General features: G+C 43.6%; 1 protein-coding gene across 4 annotated transcripts in view; it reads right to left on the reverse strand.

Moving 5' to 3' along the window:
• The window catches only part of CPNE7 (copine 7), a 197,855-nt gene that overhangs the window by 90,605 nt on the left and 93,178 nt on the right, over nucleotides 1-14,072 (reverse strand). For all 4 annotated transcript variants that reach the window (XM_056526017.1, XM_056526016.1, XM_056526014.1 and 1 more), the window contains 7 exons: nucleotides 9,113-9,196; nucleotides 8,117-8,206; nucleotides 7,864-7,962; nucleotides 7,046-7,132; nucleotides 6,747-6,806; nucleotides 4,785-4,918; nucleotides 2,350-2,404 (listed from right to left, as the gene is read on the reverse strand). In XM_056526017.1, the coding sequence (XP_056381992.1) occupies nucleotides 2,350-2,404; nucleotides 4,785-4,918; nucleotides 6,747-6,806; nucleotides 7,046-7,132; nucleotides 7,864-7,962; nucleotides 8,117-8,206; nucleotides 9,113-9,196 (609 nt within the window). The remainder of the gene's footprint in view (nucleotides 1-2,349; nucleotides 2,405-4,784; nucleotides 4,919-6,746; nucleotides 6,807-7,045; nucleotides 7,133-7,863; nucleotides 7,963-8,116; nucleotides 8,207-9,112; nucleotides 9,197-14,072) is intronic.

A 14,072-nucleotide genomic window follows, 5' to 3' on the forward strand; every position in this document is an offset into this window, starting at 1 on the left:
ACACTGATTAAAGAGAGCTCCTTGTGCATTATTCAGAGTGTAATAAATTGGAGAAGCACTCAGAAGGACTTGAGAGATCATTGAGTGGAGACGAGAGTAGAACATGGACCCTGTGCGTGCTGCTAATTACCCAGGCTCATTGAGGAAATTTCCTCAGATATGGAGAGAAGGAATAAGAGGGGAGGGAATGGAGAAATAGGTCATAGGCATAGAAAAGAGTATCAGCAAGGAGCAAACATCAATAACGAGAAGCAAAGACAGGCATAAAATATGTCTCCAGACAAGTGGCCATTGACCTGGAACTTGAACCTTCAGTAATGTGACAATTGCTGAAGCACTACTTCTCTCCAGAAAGGAATTGTACTATGATCTTTAGCATATTCAAATAATCCAGCACAATCGGGACAACAGAGGACACAAAAAAAGTTTGTTGATGTGGAATTCAATTTCCCAACCAAGGGCTGAAGGTCAAAGATCTATTAGTTCTGGGGATCAGTGAGGATGTAAACTCAACTAATCTGAGAAACCCCTCAGATCCCTATTAATGTGAAAAAACAAGGGAAAACTGCACTAGGGAAAACTGCACCATACATGTACCACCAGAACTCCATTTGTTCTATATGGGGATTCTAAGTATTGCCAAGCTCAGGTCTTGGCAGTTCTTAGAAGCTCCATAGAAAATAAATTAAGTGTTGGCAACATATGCATGGAGTATTCCCGTCATTCCTGAGTGCAATTTGCCCTTGTTTTCTGGATTGATGGGGGAAGGGGTCCCAGCATTTAGACTTCACTGATCATCATGTCATCCCCTATGCTATGGATACGGGATAACATGCTCAAATTGGGAATACCCCCTTAGAGAAGGTTCTCCAATTTGTACAATTAATAAATTAGAAGGGTCCCTTAACAAAAAAATGAATTTAGAGTGTCAAAATGCTGCTAGTCCACAGTGATCAGCTGGAATTTGCGACCTGACAGTAAGTATTCAACTTCCCTGCAATACCACCACAGGGGAAATGAAAGTGCAACTGTCATGAACTCTGGGTGCAATAACCTTCACACCCTTTGTACTGTGTGCAGATGGTGTGCACAGCATTGTTTTTACTTTATTTTTGCAGGCTTTCATCACGATCATAGCCCCATACAATCGGATAGGCATGGCACGAGGTACGGTATGCCCCGCCGCCATGCCCACCCCCCTGTGTCAGCGCTGGGACCGCTGTGTGATTGACACACAGGTCCCAGCGCATGCACCCCTCAGCTCATCTAACATGCACACTGCCGCGTGTTATCCAGGCAAGCGCTTGCTCCCCCAGCGATCACTCCCACCGCTGTCTGCCTCCTCAGTGCGCCTGTGTCAATCACACAGCGGTCCCAGTGCTGACACAGGGGGTGAGCATGGCAGCAGAGGGGCATAGTGTACCTCGCGCCACGCCTATCCAACTGTGTGTGGCTGTGATCAAAAGCATTTTTTGGGGTGATAAAAGCCTGCAAAAATAAGGTAAAAACAATGCTGTACACACCATCTGCACATAGTACAAAGGCTGTGTGTAGGTTATGGCACCCAGAGTTCATGACAGTTGCGCTTTCAGAATAACATTTTAGTCATTCAGATACATGGGTTGTCTGTGTAATGCAGGAAATAAGAAATAAAGAAGAAATAAAAACCCTTGATGGGGGCCCACTACCACCAATATTAACTCAGACTTGCCCAGAATGATATAAAAAAATGAGCTTTCTAAAATTGACAACTTCATGAACTGGAATAATGCACACATTATCAAGCTTCCCGACTCTCTGACGGATTGTCTTGGTTGTCAGCTGGGACTACAATGCCCTATAACCTGACCTTTTTTCAGAATAGCCACAGGTCCTCTTTAACACTAGGTCATCAATGCCTAAAGAAAGCCCATTTCATATTTTTATTCTGGGGAATTCTAAGTTTATATTGGTGGTGATGGTTCCTGTTGAGGATTCTCATCTCTTGCATCCTACATTACACAGACAACCAATGGATATGGATGACCACAATATAATGCTTAAATCAGTGCATGGAACACAGTGCACATTACAGCTCCCAAGTTTTTTTTTTTTTTTTTTTTTTTGTATGCGGTTCATTTGCCTTCACCAAATGAACTGGTGTTTCTATGATTTGCTTATTAGTGGGGGTCTCAGGGGTTGGACCATAAATCAAAACATTGCTCCTATGAAGGATAACTACATATAGACAATAGATTATAAGTCATAGACAAGTTGGGTTTTACCATATGTGATCTTACTACTTAGTACTTTGTTATCACTATATAATGACACTTTCAGCAAAAATCATAAAAATAAAAATTTTGTTACCTCATATTTTGGAGGAATGCGAGCACCAAATCCAAGGGCAGAGAATCTTTTATCACTGAAAAGAGGTAACAATCAAGAGTCAGTGGACCTCCTTAGCCTTTCATCTTCCCCCAACAACAAGGCATCATTTAGGGCATGCAAGTCTGCTAGTGTCACTTCCACTGCTCAGGGTACAAACAGCATTTGTAGTAATAGGGAAACTTTAAAGAAATGTCCTTGCCACAGATGAAATGGGCAACAGGAGAATAACCTAATTGTAAAACCCTTGAATGGTTTAACTATATGATTGATAAGATCAAAATAGGCCCTATTGTGTATGAGTGTGGTGGTCCAAGGCAAGGGTGGTACCAGCTGCTTTGTCAGACTTAGTGGGATTGCTTATGTATTAAAAGGTTTGCTGGACAATAAAGTATATATTTCAGGTGCTAAAGGCCTAAGTGTGTAGTCACAAGTAAGACTCTTAGCCAGTAGTTACAGGAGTTGCCCTAACACCTGCTCCTAGTCTGAAAATTAAGATGGAACATGTTTCCTGTTAGTTCAGTTCTGCTTTGGCGTAGCCAGGAGCCCATGTCAGATTCTCTGCTCTGTCATATTACACATTCCAGAGGAGACTGATTTTTGTGAGTCTAGTTATAGCTTATGTCAGGCTTACCTCCAACAAGGAGGCCACATTGTCATGAGTCCTGTCTATAAGCAAGTTAAAACCTTGCCAAAAGTCCTTCTGCAAGGATTGTTAAGCTCTTCAGCATTGTCTGCCATGTGTTTAGGGAAGATAAGTTGCACAATGACTTTGTTTTCTTCAAACTGGATCTAGTTTTACCTCTGGTTGGACCAGTGTTAAGTCTGGGGAACTTCATCTGGATGCAATTTGCTGAGTGTCATGTCACAGTTTGCCACAAAATTAAGTGGAGTGGAGTTCTGCAGTCTCATACGAATCCTTGTTCAGTTAGATCAAGAAATGAGAACATGCCACTTGTAAGTTATAACAAATAGTAAATGCTGCTAAAAGCAAGCAGAATAACAAATAAAAGTCAATAGTACAACTGACTGCTGAAAAATATAGCCGATCTCACAAACTAAGGGAAGAATAATCAAGACAAAGCAAGTGTGTGAAACGGTGTAGGGGCCTGTGCAGTAACAACGGTATGGGTGGCCGACTGTGTTCAGTTTCCTCTGTGAATGTTTGTATGCTCTGCTCTTTATGCATTTTTGATCCTCACATTGTGGCAAGATTATAGTTTTATGTAGTCTATACTGTGTGTTGCTTTCCAATTCGATCCTCCGATAAGGTTACTCAGCATGCAGCTTTGAGTTTGTAGAATCGGCTATTTATTTCACTGTGCAGTCAGTTGTAATATTAACTTGCATTTGTTATTCTGCATGCTTTTAGCAGCATATACTATTTGTCATATCTTACAAGTGACATAGCACATGATTAATACTCTCTGTATTTTCAATCATACCCTTTTAGCAATTTCCATGTAATTCTTGCTTTAGTATACTTATGTGTTTTTCTTCTAGTTGCTACTGTTCAAATTTTTAAAGTGTTTTCATAATTTTCTGTTTCTGTAGTAATAAAATATGGGTTTTGATCTGGCTTTGAGGGTGTTCTGTGACAGGTATTTAATATTTATTATGTATACACTGACTTGGTACAAACACTGTAGGTTCAATTCAAGTATATTTGTTGCATAGGACTACTTAGGGAATTAAGCAAAGTTACAGTTGTTCACCGACACTAAAAAGTCTCATTGCTGGGCTTTGAATAAGGGAAGAACTACCTTTGAAAAAGATATTGTGGGGCGCACCAAGGAATTCTGGGTTTCCCCACTTAGCCACATGACGTATCAGGGACTACTACCCTCATCATTACAACTCAATCATCACTCCAGTAGCCACCCCATGAGCACCAGAAAAGAATTACATAGCAGAAGCTTCTTCAATTTTCCTGAGGGGTTCAAATATTTTGTAAACGTCAATAATTTGCAACCACAATGACATATTTCGAAACTTAAACAGTTTGAAATGTTGTAAGAAGAAGGTTGCCAGGTTTACACAGACTTTCAGTCTACAGCCTGTCTATTTGTGGTGTGGAGTGGTAAATGTAGCAGTAAAATGGAGTAGTAAATGGAGTAGTAAAAATGGTCGTAAATGTTGTATAATGGAAAAGGAAAATAGGTAGGAATAGTGAAATGGAGTAGCAAATGTTGTTCCCCAACTTGATAGAGGCTAATATCATTATCCAAGAGCCCTTGCCTCTTGATTTATTTTTGAACCTGGAACACCTGGGTACACATCACAGCTTATGGAACACAGCTATGGATAGGTAGTGTGCTTCAATGACACATAGAAGGCTCTTTAGAATTCGCCCTGAGGCTGTGTATCACATCTGTAGTCACAAACAGGACAAACACAGAGGAAGTGGTGCTGAACACCTGTCATAATCTTGGCAGATTTCTCCAACAGCAACTAGGGCCTTCAGATACTCGTTGGGCTGGTAAGGGTTAATATAATGAAGGGAGCAGCTATTTCTGGGATCTCCATTGGACGCAGTGAAGTCTATGGCAACCTTACAAGAAGAAACAGAGTCAAGCATGTTAGTATGTTCCTGAAACTCTCATGAAGGTGCAGCTTATTATTAAGATGGGGATTTTGACAAAATGTTGCATGCAAAGAGTCAAGTAGCAGAGGCAGAACTAGAGGACAACACAGATGACAAGGTCAGCTAGAGAACCATAAATCTTGCCACCTGTAGTCTTCCCAAGAGTTGTGGAATGATTCCCTCTACTTTCTATTATGGCACATGCTAATAGGTGTTACTACCCAGGGGTAGACAAAGGCAGCTAAAGGTCCCTGTTTAAGAACCATGTTTGGGCTCCCTGCTTTCCATATCCCTGCTCATATTAGCCCCCTCCCACCCCCCTCCAACTTTTTTACTTTTTAACAATCTATTAGTAACTTTAAGTCATAAAATACATTAGCTCAGTCCCTTACATTAAAGTGTACCTGTTGCCATCAAAAATGTTTGATATAATGTACATAATACTATTAGATGTGTATTTGTAATATACATTGATTAAAAATGTGTACATTTTTAGGTGAAAAAATGCTGTCCCTGCAGCTATTGCCTGTGTGTGTCTCTATGAGGAGTCCAAATACAGGAAGTGAGGGCAGGACAAGCAGGGCTCTGTGCAGGCTCCTGGCTTGTCATCCTGCTGTGTGAGCTGGGGGCCAGTCATAGAGCCTCAGTGTGCAGAGCCCTGTTTGTCCTAAGTGCACAGAGCCCTGCTTTTACACCCACACTTCCTGTGTTTGGACTCCACAAAGATTTTCTTTTCACTACAACTCGGCCCATTAGGACTGAGTAAAAAGGTCTGCTTGTTATCCCTCACTGTATTTGCCTAAAACGTAACTTTTATTTACTTAAATCATAATAGTGAGCTGATTTAATGATTTAGTGAATTAAAAAACCCAGCATCATCTGCACTGGAGCACTATTGTATACTGTTGTGGACAGACACTTTGAGTTTTGCACGGCACACCTGCAGTGTGTGCTGATAACCAGTGCTGATGCTGTTGTTAAAATTCCTCACAATGCCCCCCCTAACATGTTTAGTCACGTATGTGACGTCTTCAGGGGTTAAGGGGCAATGACCGTGAGCCATGCCGCCACATAGGGGATTTATATCACCTCCCTCATTAACATAATGGCCCCTCCATGGACTCCTCATAGAGACACAAAAACAACACACACTTTAAGTATATTATGCAATAGATACTATAGCTTTGAGCATATTTTCTGGTAGTAGAGGGCCCCCTTGTCTCCTGGGCTTTAATGCAGCTGCACTGGTTAAATAAACATTACATATGCTGCTGTATCTACCAAGGTAACAAAGTATAAAAGTACAGTGGCAGCGTATACCAACTGAAGCGGGCCTGCCAGGAGATGGTAGGTAGGAGAAAAAAAGTTAGTAGGTAATGGAATGTAGTGCCTACAAAGACTAAGAAAGCCTAATGGTTAACAAGGAACAGGCACATAGCTATAGAGAATGCAGAGGTAGTAGTTGCACTCTGGCACTGGTGTCTGGAGGGGCTCAGAATCCCACGTGCAACATAAGAACACAGTATACAAATGGTACTTGGGGGCCTTGTAACAGATTTTGCATTGTGACCCAGGCTACAAGATAGAACCCTACGGTGAGTATCATAACTTTACCATTTCTTAAGCACTGCTGATTTATTTGTTACCCCCTGACCATCAAATATCTTTACCTCTGCAAATAATAATAACATATGTATGTAAATAAATATATATATATATATATATATATATATATATATATATATATATATATATATATATATTTATATATAAAATAGATCACAGAGGTACTTACTGTAAAGTGTATTTGACAGCCACCCATTATGTAATCAAGAAAGGAATAGACTCTGTGTATCTGTAATAAATGGAGATGAGACATTAGAAGCTGGAATACTACGAAGACCCAGAATTCACAGAGAAGATCCTGGCAGCTTGATCTTCATGTGCACTATGCCCAGTTGAGGAGTAAATCTTGTCATTCATATTTTAATTAATATTTAAAGAATACAAACTCTTTTCTTTGTCTATGTCTCCAATATACCCTGCATGTATCGAATATATAGAAAAAGAAGAAAAATAACACTGATTATTTACCTTTAGATCAGATAATATAACAATCCCAGAGTTCTTGTAATTTCTTTTCTTAATTTTGTATTTAGGATTAACACAGTCCCATTGTACCTGCAAAAGTGAAAGAAAAATTTACTTTAGTTTTTTGTTATTTTTACCCAAATTTGGAGAAGATAGTGGCACAAGGAAGCACAATGTGGCAGATTTATTAATAATTCTTAACTCTTAGACAGTGTTAACTTACACTAGACACTGCAAACATGTGCCTTATGCTATTGATAAATCTAAATGATTTAAAGACTGTCATGCCATTCTTTTCCTAGCAATGGAAGTCAAGAACACTTGAGCCTTGAAAAACACAAATCCACTGATATGGATATTTTATGCATTGATTATTAATTCAGATCCCTAATAAGAACTTATGGTACAGCATACACCACATAGTACATACCATGAAGCTGCAATGGGGCCCTTAAAGAGCAGAGGCCCTGATCTGGTAGGTTCCTGAGGCAAGAGGGTAAAAAATTGGCCCAAAGATCACACTTATGATGTATGGGGGGGGAACGGACAGGCATGTCTACCCCTTTTGTCCTTCAGCAATACATCTAAGCATATGATGGGAGGGCAGTTTATACTTCTGATGTCTCTAATGTCACCCTATAATGAGTTAGAAGAACAAGGCTTCTAAGCAGACGGATTTAGGAAAACAAGACGTTTTTCACTGCAGAAGTTTAGTGCTGCTTGGGTTATATCAGGACATAAGCTACAACTCATTTCCATTTCAAAACCAACATCCCTATTTTCCACGCTCATCTGCTCCTTGTAAATTCGACTTTCCTTACCTTGTTCCCACCAATTCCTTTCTGCATTTCTTCAAAGGTTGCGTAAAACTCTCCAATAAAATCATGTTTTCCGCGGGAGTCATAATCCCAGACTAGGCACTAGAAGAAAAAAAGAGGGGGTGGATGGACAGTGAGATAAAAAGAGAAAAAGGAATTAGTAGAGATAAAAAGAGGAAATTAATGGGGGGGACTATAGTGATAGGTGAAAAGCAAGGAAATATGAATTCCAGAATATATGAAGAATACTAGTTACCCTGAGCTTCCTCTTCTCCTCACAGCAGCACAGAGAACTTAGGGACACCTTAAATGGATCCCAAACAGGATTCAAGTTATTTTTAACAACCTAGGCAAAAATGAGAACATACAAAAAGTTTTTAAACTAGTACTTCTCATTGGTCAATGCTCTCTTGTCACTCTCACCCTTAAAAGGGGTACTCCGGTGGAAAACTTTTTTTTTTTTTTTTTTAAATCAACTGGCGCCAGAAAGTTAAACAGATTTGTAAATTACTTATATTAAAAAAAATCTTAATCCTTCCAGTACTTTTTAGCTGCTGAATTCTACAGAGGAATTTTTTTTTTTTTTGGAACACAGTGCTCTCTGCTGACATCATGACCACAATGCTCTCTGCTGACATCTCTGTCCATTTTAGGAACTGTCCAGAGCAGCATATGTTTGCTATTGGGATTTTCTCCTACTCTGGACAGTTTTTAAAATGGACAGAGGTGTCAACAGATAGCACTGTGGTCATGATGTCAGCAGAGAGCTCTGTGTTCCTAAAAGAAATAAAAGTAATTTACAAATCTGTTTCATTTTCTGGCAGCAGTTGATTAAAAGTTTTCCACCGGAGTACCTATTTAAGTCATGCTTACTGGCCATTCCTACACCTAAACGAGGTTTAAGATTCACTCTCCATGCAATTTAGGTCAATACTGAGTAATCATTCTTGCACGTAAAGGCGTCAATAAAATATAAAAAGTTATCGGAAATGGTAAGAAGTCTTATAGAGAATAAAAGGAACACTTGCTGTGTATGCACTCTGCCACTCCATTTGTTCAGGGGAACAAAAAATGTGCAAGAACATAGCTTACGCAAAAATGATGTGCAATTTTTGACCCTGTCGCCTGGCGCAGGAAATGATAACTTCCCCCTTTCATGTCATAGTTATGGACTACATTTTATAATTCAGACATTCTTTGTGTTTCTGCTCTGTTCACACTAGTTTCCCTTCCTCCTCCTTCAGTATCTCACCTCTGTTCTATACACCAGCTGTTCACTTTGGTCATCGTTTACTCTGTAGATTTCCAGGAATGGATCTGATTTGCTAAAAAGGTCCTAATGCAAAAAAAAAAGAAGAATCCACTCATGGCTGCCATTGATTTGTATTAGTGAATGCATGAATAAAAACATATATGGAATTGTTCTGTTGCATTATGGAAACAAATAAGGTAAATTCTTTTTTATTTATGCTTGTCACTTTTTACGGGTGATACCATTGGAATAACACTGTTAAACCATGCACCACTGGTCATAAACAAAACAGAGCTGTCACGATGCCGGCTGGCAGGTAGTGGATCCTCTGTGCCAGAGAGGGATTGGCGTGGACCGTGCTAGTGGATCGGTTCTAAGTCACTACTGGTTTTCACCAGAGCCCGCCGCAAAGCGGGATGGTCTTGCTGCGGCGGTAGTGACCAGGTCATATCCACTAGCAACGGCTCACCTCTCTGGCTGCTGAAGATAGGCGCGGTACAAGGGAGTAGACAGAAGCAAGGTCGGACGTAGCAGAAGGTCGGGGCAGGCAGCAAGGATCGTAGTCAGGGGCAACGGCAGGAGGTCTGGAACACAGGCTAGGAACACACAAGGAAACGCTTTCACTGGCACAATGGCAACAAGATCCGGCAAGGGAGTGCAGGGGAAGTGAGGTGATATAGGGAAGTGCACAGGTGAACACACTAATTGGAATCACTGCGCCAATCAGCGGCGCAGTGGCCCTTTAAATCGCAAAGACCCGGCGCGCGCGCGCCCTAGGGAGCGGGGCCGCGCGCGCCGGGACAGGACCGAGGGAGAGCGAGTCAGGTACGGGAGCCGGGGTGCGCATCGCGAGCGGGCGCTACCCGCATCGCGAATCGCATCCCGGCTGGAAGCGGAATCGCAGCGCCCCGGGTCAGTGGATCTGACCGGAGCGCTGCAGCGGGGAGAGTGTAGCGAGCGCTCCGGGAAGGAGCGGGGACCCGGAGCGCTCGGCGTAACAGTACCCCCCCCTTGGGTCTCCCCCTCTTCTTAGAGCCTGAGAACCTGAGGAGCAGACTTTTGTCTAGGATGTTGTCCTCAGGTTCCCAGGATCTCTCTTCAGGACCACAACCCTCCCAATCCACTAAAAAAAAAGTTTTCCCTCTGACCTTTTTAGAAGCTAAGATCTCTTTGACAGAGAAGATGTCCGAGGAGCCGGAAACAGGAGTGGGAGGAACAGATTTGGGAGAAAAACGGTTGAGGATGAGTGGTTTAAGAAGAGAAACGTGAAAGGCATTAGGGATACGAAGAGAAGGAGGAAGAAGAAGTTTGTAAGAGACAGGATTAATCTGACACAAAATTTTGAAAGGACCAAGATAGCGTGGTCCCAACTTGTAGCTAGGGACACGGAAGCGGACATATTTAGCGGAGAGCCATACCTTGTCTCCAGGGGAAAAAATGGGAGGGGCTCTTCTTTTCTTATCCGCGAACTTCTTCATGCGTGATGAAGCCTGTAAGAGAGAATTTTGGGTCTCTCTCCATATGATGGAAAGGTCACGAGAAATTTCATCCACAGCGGGCAGACCAGAGGGCAAGGGGGTAGGGAGGGGGGGAAGAGGGTGACGGCCGTACACCACGAAAAATGGGGATTTGGAGGAAGATTCAGAGACTCTGAAGTTATACGAGAATTCGGCCCATGGAAGGAGATCTGCCCAGTCATCCTGGCGGGAGGAAACAAAATGTCGCAAATAATCACCCAAGACCTGGTTAATTCTTTCTACTTGTCCATTGGACTGGGGATGATATGCAGAAGAAAAATTTAATTTAATCTTGAGTTGTTTACAGAGAGCCCTCCAGAATTTAGACACGAATTGGACGCCTCTATCCGAGACGATCTGCGTAGGCAACCCGTGAAGACGAAAAATGTGTACAAAAAATTGTTTAGCCAACTGAGGCGCTGAAGGAAGACCAGGAAGAGGGATGAAATGTGCCATTTTGGAGAATCGATCAACGACCACCCAAATAACAGTGTTGCCACGGGAAGGGGGTAAATCAGTAATAAAATCCATACCAATCAGAGACCAAGGCTGTTCGGGGACAGGCAGGGGATGAAGAAGACCAGCGGGCTTCTGGCGAGGAGTCTTATCCTGGGCACAGATAGTGCAGGCTCGCACAAAGTCCACAACATCCGTCTCCAGAGTCGGCCACCAATAGAAGCGGGAGATGAGTTGCACAGATTTCTTGATGCCCACATGACCTGCGAGATGGGAGGAGTGACCCCATTTGAGGATTCCGAGGCGTTGGCGTGGAGAAACAAAGGTCTTTCCTGGAGGAGTTTGCCTGATGGAGGCTGGAGAAGTGGAGATCAGGCAGTCAGGTGGAATGATGTGTTGCGGAGAGAGTTCAACTTCTGAGGCATCCGAGGAACGAGAGAGAGCATCGGCCCTAATGTTCTTATCGGCAGGCCGAAAGTGAATCTCAAAATTAAATCGGGCAAAGAACAGAGACCACCGGGCCTGGCGAGGATTCAGCCGTTGGGCAGACTGGAGGTAGGAGAGGTTCTTGTGGTCGGTGTAAATAATAACTGGAAATCTTGATCCCTCCAGCAGATGCCTCCATTCCTCAAGTGCTAATTTGATGGCTAGAAGCTCTCGATCCCCGATGGAGTAGTTCCTCTCCGCCGGAGAGAAGGTCCTAGAAAAAAAACCACAAGTGACAGCATGCCCGGAAGAATTTTTTTGTAGAAGAACAGCTCCAGCTCCCACTGAGGAGGCATCAACCTCCAATAGGAAGGGTTTGGAAGGGTCAGGTCTGGAGAGCACGGGAGCCGAAGAAAAGGCAGACTTGAGTCGTTTAAAGGCGTCTTCCGCTTGAGGAGGCCAAGACTTGGGATCGGCATTTTTTTTGGTTAAAGCCACGATAGGAGCCACAACGGTAGAAAAATGTGGAATAAATTGCCTGTAATAATTGGCGAACCCCAAAAAGCGTTGGATAGCACGGAGTCCGGAGGGGCGTGGCCAATCTAAGACGGCAGAGAGTTTGTCTGGATCCATTTGTAGTCCCTGGCCAGAGACCAAATATCCTAGAAAAGGAAGAGATTGGCATTCAAACAGACATTTCTCAATTTTGGCATAGAGTTGGTTGTCACGAAGTCTCTGAAGAACTATACGGACATGCTGGCGGTGTTCTTCTAGATTGGCAGAAAAAATTAGGATATCGTCCAGATATACAACAACACAGGAGTATAACAGATCACGAAAAATTTCATTAACAAAGTCTTGGAAGACAGCAGGGGCGTTGCACAGGCCAAAGGGCATGACCAGATACTCAAAGTGTCCATCTCTGGTGTTAAATGCCGTTTTCCACTCATCCCCCTCTCTGATGCGGATGAGGTTATAGGCACCTCTTAAGTCCAGTTTAGTAAAGATGTGGGCACCTTGGAGGCGATCAAAGAGTTCAGAGATGAGGGGTAGGGGGTAGCGGTTCTTAACCGTGATTTTATTAAGACCGCGGTAGTCAATGCAAGGACGTAGGGAGCCATCTTTTTTGGACACAAAGAAAAATCCGGCTCCGGCAGGAGAGGAGGATTTACGGATAAAGCCCTTTTTTAAATTTTCCTGGACGTATTCAGACATGGCAAGAGTCTCTGGGGCAGAGAGAGGATAAATTCTGCCCCGGGGTGGAGTAGTGCCCGGGAGGAGGTCGATAGGACAATCATAAGGCCTGTGAGGAGGTAGAGTCTCAGCTTGTTTTTTGCAGAAAACATCCGCGAAGTCCATATAGGCCTTAGGGAGACCGGTTACTGGAGGAACCACAGAGTCACGGCAAGGGTTACTGGGAACCGGTTTTAGACAGTCCTTGGAACAAGAGGGCCCCCAACTCTTGATCTCCCCAGTGGACCAATCCAGGGTTGGGGAATGAAGTTGAAGCCAGGGAAGTCCAAGGAGAATTTCCGAGGTGCAATTGGGGAGGACCAAAAGTTCAATCCTCTCGTGATGAGATCCGATGCTCATTAGAAGGGGCTCCGTGCGGAAACGTATGGTACAGTCCAATCTTTCATTGTTTACACAATTGATGTAAAGGGGTCTGGCGAGACTGGTCACTGGGATGTTGAACCTGTTGACGAGAGAGGCCAAAATAAAATTTCCTGCAGATCCAGAGTCCAAGAAGGCCACAGTAGAGAAGGAGAAGGCAGAGGCAGACATCCGCACAGGCACAGTAAGACGTGGAGAAGCAGAGTAGACATCAAGGACTGTCTCACCTTTGTGCGGAGTCAGCGTACGTCTTTCCAGGCGGGGAGGACGGATAGAACAATCCCTCAGGAAGTGTTCGGTACTAGCACAGTACAGGCAGAGGTTCTCCATGCGGCGTCGTGTCCTCTCTTGAGGTGTCAGGCGAGACCGGTCGACCTGCATAGCCTCCACGGCGGGAGGCACAGGAACGGGTTGCAGGGGACCAGAGGAGAGAGGAGCCGAGGAGAAGAAACGCCTCGTGCGAACAGAGTCCATATCTTGGCGGAGCTCCTGACGCCTTTCGGAAAAACGCATGTCAATGCGAGTGGCTAGGTGAATGAGTTCATGTAGATTAGCAGGAATTTCTCGTGCGGCCAGAACATCTTTAATGTTGCTGGATAGGCCTTTTTTAAAGGTCGCGCAGAGGGCCTCATTATTCCAGGATAATTCTGAAGCAAGAGTACGGAATTGTACGGCATACTCGCCAACGGAAGAATTACCCTGGACCAGGTTCAACAGGGCAGTCTCAGCAGAAGAGGCTCGGGCAGGTTCCTCAAAGACACTTCGGATTTCCGAGAAGGAGTGTACAGAGGCAGTGACGGGGTCATTGCGGTCCCAGAGCGGTGTGGCCCAAGACAGGGCTTTTCCAGACAGAAGGCTGACTACGAAAGCCACCTTAGACCTTTCAGTGGGAAACTGGTCCGACATCATCTCCAGATGCAGGGAACATTGGGAAAGAAAGCCACGGC

The sequence above is a fragment of the Hyla sarda genome, chromosome 6 (assembly GCF_029499605.1).
Source record: "Hyla sarda isolate aHylSar1 chromosome 6, aHylSar1.hap1, whole genome shotgun sequence".
Lineage (NCBI taxonomy): Eukaryota > Metazoa > Chordata > Amphibia > Anura > Hylidae > Hyla > Hyla sarda.